Consider the following 10,793-nt stretch of genomic DNA (forward strand, 5'->3'; position numbering starts at 1 on the left):
AAAATAATATGTAGTAACCATAGCACGATCGAAACATTTTAATATATGATCAGAGCCAACTAGAAAATTAGACCAAGTGTTCTAGAACCAACTCTGCTAGAGGCATTTAGTATTGGGATCAAGCAGGCCCAATTTATTAGGCAACTAGTACTATGCATCCCTTTCCCCAACTATCCAGCAAAAAGGAAAAATGAATTCTTTTTCAGAAGCCAGCTAAACCATATTAAAATCACTGCACATCACCCAAGTTGTAGAAGGCAAGTTGTCAACCATCCAACACCATAGTTGGGATCTTTCCATAGGATCATTGGAAGCATAAACATTAACTATACCAAAAGAATGATTATTGAGAGAAAGAAAAAGCCAATTATTTGTACATGTGGTCAAAAACATGTGAAATAATAATAGAATGAAGGCAAGGTGATAGGAGAGTAACTACACCTCTACCAGTTTCATGCTGAGATGAAAACATAATGGCATCTGGCCAAATGATGCAACATGCAAAAGAAAGCATGAGACTAGAGATTTTAATCTCTTGCAAACAAAAAAATCTAAATTTCCAAGTCTATGATGGGTATCCCTAACATGGTACTTTCTAGAAAGGACTGTGGGACCTTGTACATTCCATGATAAAAAAACCATGAAAACTCTTCCATATCTTCTTCATCCTCAAGAGAGGATTAGCTATTTGGTAAAAGAAAATAGAAATTGGGGCAAAACCAGAAGGAAACTCTCTTGAAATGATAGCCTACTACTTCTCTGCTAGTTTATCAGCATGTCCAAAAGGATTCTGAGAATGCTACACATTCTGTGTCACAATAGAAGACATGGCAAGTAGAGTGCAAACTATAACATGAGTGGTAGCCCTCTTAGTCACCTTGATCCCCTATTAAAAATAGGGTTGAAACTTGTGAATCAATAGGATTTGACTTTAGTGAAACCGTCATTGAGCATGCAATGGTTGAGGTTTGCGTTTATGTTTTTATAGGAGGAATGGAAACTGCAATAGCATACGTCTTATTAGGAGCTGAAGAAGGCTTTCCTTTGTGCCCAACAATAGTCCATTCATCCTTTTGTTTTCCTTCCACCATTTTAGTAGGAGCATCCTTGGGCAGGGGTTTTATCCTAGGTTTTTCCAAAGGGTAATCCTTTATCTTGTGTTCAGCCGACTGATACCTATAACAGGTGTTGGGTAGGTTCAAATAGGGTTGAGAGAACATGTGGGAACCAACTTGAATCTCTATAGAATACTTGAGATCCTTTGAGAGATCAACCTCAACACAAATGTGTCACTGAGGATGAGCATTAAAAACATTCTCGTGTTTCTTAGTAACAACTTTGCTAGACTATTGCCAATGGATTCAATAAATGACCAGCAAGGCAATGGTAGACTAGAGAACTCAACCCAAACACACATCCTAAATTTGTTTCATTAGAGATTGTAAAGTCTCATGACCATCATTGGAATGCAAGTAGAGAGGAGCGAATCGACCATGGGTCATTGTTAAAAACCACATCTGCCTGGGACAGGTTAGCGGAGTGAAAAAAAAAACCTTTGATAAGGTCTTGCACAATGTCAAGGTGGACTTCATGAGGAGTCTAGCTCTTGTTAACCCATTCTTGGAGCATTTCTTTAGGAGAAGTCCTATCCAAAAAATACCCTATCAAAGTATGATGTTCTAACGATTCACATGTAGAGTCAAATTCTTGCAGAGGAATGATAAAATTAGGATTAACTCATGGAAAACCTCCACAAAGAACTTGTGAGGATGTTTGTCCAATGGAGGCCCCATGGCTTTCAGAAGCAGCAGCATGAACACCAGTATCAACTACTATGTTGTAGCTAGCGAGAGCCATTAAAAACCAGCCCTAAAAACTTCCTACACTAAATGCGGTATGATAGATAGAGAACACAGAAGGAAAGCATATGTTTATGTCTAAACTTTTTTATTAGATGTGGATACTCACAAAATTCTTTTTAGTGATTAGTTGTTTGCTCCATTTATTAAATCTATAGACATTTTAGTTTTACTTAATTTTATGATTTAGACTTTCTCATTTTTAGGTGAATTAGAAAATTATATTCCCATCAATATGGTACATGTCTATAAATTTTTTTTAATGTTTTGACTTACTTTAATTTTGACATCTAAATTTTTTGTTTGGCTTGATTATAAATATATACTTCAACTTAAGCTTCTTATTTATTAAAAAGGATAACAAATTTAAATCTAAACTAAATTAAATCTTTCTTTTCACTCATTTTACAACAACATAAACAAAACTAAAGATAAGACATAGATCAGCCAACTAAATATAAATAAATTTAGTTATATTCGATAGGAAAATAAAAAGTTATTTCAATTAAAACTAAATGTTATATAATTTGAGCAATTAGATGACTCCCAAACCCAATCGGCGCACCCAATCAATATGCTATTTATATTGGCTTAATAAAATGTAAATTAACACAACAAAAAATTCGTTTTTGATCTATATCTCCATAGCCGCGCATATTACTCTACAAAGAGTTCTGCAATAGAATCTATTAGGCCAATAGAAGGTTCATTTGGGGTGTGTATTTCCATAGCTGTGAATATTTTATTACAGCAAGTCATTTGGGGTGTATACTTCCGTAGCGGCGAATATTATCTTAGACCAGATTTCAGCAATGGACTTAATGTGGTCTGAATTAAATGACGACGTAATAGAGAGCATTTTCAAGCGGCTTCCAGTGGAATCAGTTGCCAGGTGCCGTAGAGTTTGTAAGGAGTGGAACAACATACTATCTACTGAGTATTTCATAACTTGGAGGAAGGAAAATTTCAAGAACGATCCGTGGCTTCTCATGGTTGAACAAAACAATTGTTATCGTTTAAATGTGTCAACAAAGGAAGTGAAGGCTTTTCCTGTTAATCGTTCTATATGGGCATCACTCGGAAGAATACTCCTGACAACTAATGATAGGGTACGAAGAGAAGAACTTTATTTGTATAATCCCCTTAATGAAGAATGTTTTATACTATGCAATCGGCCAGCATGGGAGGACTTAACCGATGAACTAGAATGTGTTATTGTATGCAATCCAACAAAGCAAAGTTTTGTACAACTTCCTCTGCGGAAACTCAACAAGGAACATGGGATAACAGTGGGAGGAATGCTTTGGAAGGACGAACAATATCAAGTAGTTGCAGTGCACAGGTACTTTAAAGAGGTTTATGATCCTACAAGACAATCATGGGTTAATGCACAATGGCTTCCCCCGCGAGTGGCTACGACCATAGTTTTTTATAAAGGTTTATTTTTCTGTACAGTTTATGAGTACAATGTTCATGGCGTATTTGGTGTTATGGTTTTCAGCATTAAAGAAAATTGCACATTCCACATGGTGAATATGTTTTCGCCCACACCATAAACTTCTCCTCTGTGGTTTGAGCCTTACCTGTTCGTATGTGGGTCTGAAGTTTTTCTTGTAAGCCAGGATTACTTTCAAATATATTTGTGGAAGTTGCAGTATGACGATGATTTAAACACATCGTTAAACCTATCCTGGAGCAAGATTGCAGAGATGCCCCAAGAGGTGTTGGAGTTTGCCAATTTAGGATTCGATGTCAGAAAGCAAAGGAAGTTATTTTCTATACCAGGCCGATTCAAAGCCTTTGCAGCAGGCCACTATATCTGCTTCGTAAGAGAAGGCAGTGGAAATGTAGTATTCTTCAATACAGAAAATAAATCATGGAGTTGTTTCTCAGTAGTTGAAAATGTAGAGCATTGTGCCACTGCTGATAACGCGTATGCTTTTGAACCAAGGACTGATCTATCGATTCAGTGATTTTTTCAATTGTGTTAAAAATATTATGTGGTGTTATATAATCTATATATTTTTGAAATATTCCATTCAATATTTCATTTAATATTTGTTTTGTTTTATGAATTAAAAACTGTTCATGTACTTCACATACTGTTGTATTCATTTTGCTTGTAAATCAATTTTTACTTTCAAGTTTGAAAAAATACTTATAGTTCTTAGAAAGTTTATATTTTAGAAATGCATAAGTTTAATTTAATTCAAAACAATTAAAATAAATATATTAAAGTTTCAGATATATATATATATATATATATATATATATATATATATATATATAATTGATTAGTATTTATTATTTTATTAAGATAATTTTTTTATGTGTTATAATGTAATTTTGTTTGTTACTAGGATCAAGTTTTAGTCTAATACAAGTTAATTTTCAAATAGTTTTGGGATTAGAGTTAAATTTTCCTTTAGTTAGGATTGGAGTTAAAAAGTTTTAGCATTGAGACTATGATTCAATTTCATTTAGTGTCATTATTAGCATTATTATTAATATGACAATTTTCATGTATGTAACCCTTTTTAAATCCTAAGCTTAATTGAACACTAACATTAAATATTTCATAAAACTTAATTAAATCATAACATAATTTGATCTTTAACATCTAAACCTTAATCTTAGTTCTTTATTTGAAGTGTTAATATAAAAATGATTTCAATTATTTTTTAACCCCATCTTTAATTGTGATCCTAATTTTGTAATATACATGCAATAACAAATGTAATCTTAATCCTAACAAGAGGGAATTTTTAATTAGTAAAAAATTCCCACTACGTAACTTCCCACCCTCCCCTACCTTTGGCTCTATTCCCCTATTTTATGTCTCACTTTACATGTGGTTATAGCATGATAGTTGTGAACCTTTCCCATCTAGCCATCCCTTCCTCTCCTTCTAAACCTCTTGTGTGATTCCTGGGACCCTTTCTAATCCGTTGGTGGTTTCTAGCAGCTTTGTTTCTTGCACTAGAAATCAACTTATAGCTTCATCCCACTCTTTAGAAGGACATGACAAAATTGCACTTGCCAAAAAATTTCATTTGGTTGCCTCCCTCTTATGTTTATCTCCAAGGTCGTGAGTGCTAAAGTTGACACTTCCATGCCCTTGTCTTCCAACAAGTCTTGCCTAGTTAAAGGGAGTGTGGTTAATATTCTAGATGTGACTCTAGAGGAAATGACTAAAAAACTAAAACTTACTCTAGTTGGGTGTTTCCCTTATTACATACCCTTTATTAAAGTAATTAGAAAATGGGCTTCCTCGATCTTTTCCTTGAAAGGAAACGTAAAAGTTAGCATGTTAGCCAATGGTGTGTTCCTATTTTTATTTTGCAATGCTGAAGACATTAAATTTTTCCTCACTAATAGTCCTAGTCCTTAGGTATTAGTGTGAACAATATGCTCTCCATATACAAATGGAAGCCTAAACTAGACCAAGTGACTAACCTAGTCAACATTTTTGAAAGAAACGTCACATTTGAGTGACTATATATCTAAAACTATGAATAATTTGAAGATGACATAAACCAACAATTTCTAATACTTTGTTTCTACTTTGTAACCATATTTTTTAATTTTTTTTAGAAATGGTTAAGTCAAATTGTTCTTTTGCCTTGAAAAGTGGTACATATGAAAAGCCAAATTTTTTCGAGAGTGATAGTCCACTTGACAAGCATAACTTTTTCTTCTATAAATGATAATATGGTAATTCTTTTCATGTTGTATTTTTAACATCAATATGTAGAAGATCCATTTTAGTTGATTCAATTTGGCTAAATATTGTATAGTTTATGAAGTTTTGAAGTGACATCAATTGCAATTCCGACATATGTTTATTTTGACAAGCATAACATGAACTCAATATATCATAAATCAAATTTTATTTTTTCAATTGAAAGCTAACTTAGTATTTCCTAGATATTTTTCAAAAAAAGTTGACCTAACTTACAATTTATCCTGAACTATCGAAGTTAGTTGATGTTCAATCATTAATCAACCTATAATGAGTTGAACTCGCATTTAAAATTATTAATGAATATAATGTGTATTCAAATTGTATTTATTGGAAATATTTCTTTGAGTAGGACAATTCAGAATATTTTGATTTATAGTAGGAGATCATTTGATCCCAATTTTGAGGGTCAAAACACTAATTTTAAAATTTTTTGCTTTAAAAAAGTAAAGTTTTTAAAAAATGCATGTTCACATGGAGATAGTGTTCATGTGAACATATTTAAAGTATTCACATGAACATATGTTCATGTGACCATGCCTGTCAAAATAATTCAGTGGCTGGATTTCTATTTTGGTTTGTTCCCCAGAACATGTATGAAAAACATGTGTTTTCCCGAACACACAAATAGGTCACTTTAACAAAGATGACAAATGTTTGAAATTGAGGGAGAATTTTATAAAGTAAATGAAAAATTTTCAAGGTAACAATATATTTTTTTGATGGGAAACAAGAAAGGAAGACAAAGAAAACATGCAAGGAAGAGATCTCATGAAGCAAAATAAAGAAATCTTTAGAAGACTTTGACACGTTATCATAAAAATTAAATAAGCTATGTAATTATACTTATCTATTAAATTTATTTATTTTCATGGTCTTGAATTTAATTATGAATCTATTAGGATTAAACCACAGATAGAAATAATAGCTACATGAAAATATAAACAATACTAGAAAATAATAGATCACATAGAAAAGAAGACAAGACACCAAGATTTAACATAGTTCACCCAATCCCTGGGTTACATCCACCAAACAAAAAGTCCAATATTTTTACGATCCAATAATTACAACCTGATTACAATCAGTAATCTGTTACACTTCAATACAACTGCAAGAACCAATTTTTGCATCACCTTATAAAACAATCCCTAATCCTAAGCCCTTTTTATACAAGTATTTGACCACTTTAGGGTTATAATTAATGATTACATGTCAGCCCAAAATCCCTGATCAGTCACCACAAACTAATAGAATCAATATTATTTTTTGTCTAATTTGATTCATTTATAAACATGTTGTAGACAATCAACAATGTGAAGGTGAAGAAAATGTTGAAGGAGGCTCAACAAAAGTAGAAGTACATATGGGAGAAGGGTCAAGATCACTTCCTCAAGAATTTCAAACAATGAATACTGGAGAAGGCTCAAGATCACTCCCTATAAAATAAAAAACAATGAATGTTGGAGAAGGTGGCAGATTTTTCCCTATCAAAATTTAAGTAACAAAAGTTAGAGAAAGGTCAGAATCAGGTGCTCCTACGGGTATGGATGAACTCATCAATATTGCTCAAACTATAAAGAATGGAATTTCTCATAAAAATTTAGATACATTTACTTATAATGGATGTGAATAATTTGAAAATATTTGAAACTATTGTTCAACCCTAAAGTCTACCTAAGAAAAGGTCAATGAATAAGACAATGAGTGAATTAATAACTAAATTTGATAATATTGAAATACTTGAACAAACTCAATTACTTTAACTTTTTCTTACACAAAAGAAGTTGCAAGAGGCATTGAAATGGTTAGGAGTAGACACAAAATCAAAGAAGAGAATATTTTCTAACATGCAAATTAATGTGATTGAAAATGTTAAACAACAATTGAGAAACATAGGAAAGCGGTCTCAAAATGAAGATAGGTCCAAGGCTAGAAAAGTGATGTTGATGTCTATTGTAAATAAGAATATGACCCAAAATAGACAAATATCTTCAAGTTCATCTGAAATGGGTTTTAGCAAGAAAATAATGAGAGAAGATGTTAAGAGAAGATTAATTTTGGATGATAGTGCTATGGAAGGAAATTGGGTAATAATGTCTAGAGCACCTCATTCTGATAGGATTGATGAGGGATTAAAAAAATTTAGTCATATCATTTTAGATTGATAATGCTCATCCTTCATCAAATAGTAGAGATGTTATCAGGCATAGGATTGCATTTGGTCAATATGAACATCATACAAAACATTGGTTGGCTACAACACAACTTGAGTTATATGTGTCATCTTGTATTGAACATCCTAATATAAGAATTACTCAAATGTCATTTGAAAGATTGAAGTCATGCTTTGTGAGGTCAGAAAAAGTGTTTGAAACTAGTTGTTGTGGTTATCACATTGAATTTGATCTCCACTATCAGGTATTTAGAAAGTTTGTAGAAGATGCATATAGTTTTCACGTTGCTCCTCCTAGTAGGTGAAGTGAGTTTATATCATCCATTTTAGGTGACAAAATAAATGATCTAGTTGGTCAAATAAATTGCATGAAAGGAAAATGTGACAGTTGTGGTGAATTGGCTTTTTTTCCTTTCAAAATTTAAAATATCAATATAACAAAAAATCTAAATTTCAAAAGTTACAAGTATGTAAAAAATGAAACAAAGATGGGTCCAAAGCGACAAAAAGGTTGGAATATGTTAAAGAGGAGTTACCTATTGTACCATTTATGGATAGATTTAATAATTTGATTCAACCTTATATTTTTCACACATTTTTTGCAAAGTGGCAAGCACAAAAGTTTCAAACTTTGAGAGATAATTTCGTGCTTGAAATGATTCTATCAGTGGTTGATTGTGTAGAGGACTATTCCTTTGTTCATCAGGAAGCAATTCAATCAAATTATTTAATTTCTAAGTAGGTTACTATTATGGTATATGTTTCTTATAGACATGTAAAGTTAGAGTTGGGTGGTGTTTAGAGTACACTTGCAGCATGAGTCATTAAAAAGGAATATCACTTTTATATAAGTGATGATAAAGAAGATGACATTCACTATGTAGAACATTGCTTCAATATTTATTTTTCTTATTTGAAATAAAGAGACATAAATATTGATAAACATTATGTTTGGTTTGATGGATGTGCTACACAATTCAAATCATCTAGACTATTTTAGGCATTATGTAGATATCATTGTAATGAAAATTTACACACATATGGAGTTTCTTTGAGAGTGGGCATGGAAAAGGTGAATAGATGGTGTTGGAGCTTGCATCAAATGTGCTCTATGAAAGTATCAAATGAATTATAAGGGAGTTCACATAAATAATGCACATGATGTTGTTGAATGGTGTAAGATACATTTTGCATCAAACTAGATTGAGACATCATCAAGAATGAGTCAATAGGTACCATATAGAGTCTTTTGGGAGATAAAGGGTATGGATGTGAACATTTGTTTAAATTTTATGCAATTAAGTTTTAAAATTTAAAATTTAAGTTTTATCTTCTTTTTGTTGAAGTTTAAATTTAATTTGTCCATATTTGAGTAATGAACTTTTAGGAGTTAATAGGAAAAACATGCATGGTTGCAAGAGGATAGAAAAGACACATTCATTACATTCAGTCATGAGTATAGATAATCACACTTGGACGTTGAAGATAAGAGAATACTCATGTTTTTGTGATAGTTACATTTATGAAGACTATCAACAATGCATCAATCAAACACATGGATATACAGGTGCATGGATTTTGGTACCGCTTGATGTTATTGGTACATTTGATAAAGATGAAGATGAAAATTCTAGTGATATTCTATTAATTTATAACAATTATAATCATATCTCTAGATTGGTGAAAGTGGGTAAGTATAATAAAAATTAATCTCAACTTGTTATTTAATTATCAATGAACTGTATTATATAATATACATGTAGATACTTGTTCTGCAAGAGTTGTCTTTGCAGTGATTTTTGAGGCTGGAAATCATGAAGGTGTCAATTATTATTTATTACGATGTACTACAATGAGGACAATGTTATCCTAAAGGAAGTGATGAAATTTTATTTCCCATGTGTATTATACATACATGTACGCATACATACATATATATATATATATATATATATATATATATATATATATATATAGGTAACTTTATATCGATCAAATTTTAAACTATTTAAATTTTTGGTGTAGGTTCTATTGTGATTTAGGGAATAGGTTTGAAGCAAATCAAAATAGCCCAACATGGAATACACTTTTTGATCATCAACTTGACAACAAGGTTTTACAATACAACCGCCTAGTTGTTGCCACTAGACTTTGTCTACATCTAGTCAAATATAAGCATGGATGTCATAAGTGGAGACTAGACCATTTAGATCATGAGAAGGTATTACTTGTTATAAGTGAACATCATGGTTGAAATAGGCCTTGAATTCCATGTCTAAATTAATTTAAACTAAATTTTAGGACCTTTAAATGTAGACATTTTGTTTTTGTAAAAAATGAAAATTTGAAAAAAATTCAATTTTCTTCCTGCCACAAAAGGGGCACCCACTATTGTGGGATCACCCAGGGGTACAGCTTCTAACTTGGGTTTGTCTCACTAGCCTTCCCCTAGAATTATAGAATTTTGAAATGTTTAAGGGTATAGCAAAATCCTTTAGCACTCTTCTTTCGGTTAATAGAATCACCCAGTCAAAATATCAGCTTCTATTTGCTAGGATTTGTGTAAGATTTAATGTCAATAAAGTGCTTCCTACTTCAATCTCTCTTGAATCCAAGTTGGGTGCCTTTATCTAAATCCTAGAGTATGAGAAAATAGAAATGTATTTGATCCAATGTAAAAGGTTTTGATACTTAGCATTTCCTTCCCATCATCTTCTTCTTTATTGGGAAAGACCATGTTCCATCTTCTCCTACTACTAGGTCCCCCCTATGAACCTCCCAATTTTTTTAGTCTACTCTATGTAGAGGCCCTTGGCTTTGAAGATTTATATCCTCTTCATATCTCCTTATAGTATAAGATCCTTGATAAAGTAGTTTGAATAGTCCTAGATAAACCATCATCCTCTATCTGAGAATCTCCTTCCTCATCTAATGGTGTAATTTTGGCTTGTATAAAAAAAAATTCAGTGGTTTTTATTCATCCTTCCTCCCCTTTAGACATGGAAGATGCTAGAAC

At 32.0% G+C, this 10,793-nt stretch overlaps 1 protein-coding gene across 1 annotated transcript; it reads left to right on the top strand.

The window, feature by feature from the left end:
- Positions 1 to 1,889: 1,889 nt before the first annotated feature.
- On the top strand, positions 1,890 to 3,832 carry LOC149557979 (F-box/kelch-repeat protein At5g15710-like). Its single transcript, XM_089830538.1, has 3 exons — positions 1,890 to 1,894; positions 2,611 to 3,388; positions 3,482 to 3,832. The coding sequence occupies exons 1-3, from the start codon at positions 1,890 to 1,892 to the stop codon at positions 3,830 to 3,832; spliced, it is 1,134 nt and encodes a 377-aa protein (XP_089686664.1).
- Positions 3,833 to 10,793: the final 6,961 nt, after the last annotated feature.

The sequence above is a fragment of the Cupressus sempervirens genome, chromosome 5 (assembly GCF_028749045.1).
Source record: "Cupressus sempervirens isolate cs-2001-9-10 chromosome 5, ASM2874904v1, whole genome shotgun sequence".
NCBI classification, from domain to species: Eukaryota; Viridiplantae; Streptophyta; class Pinopsida; order Cupressales; family Cupressaceae; genus Cupressus; species Cupressus sempervirens.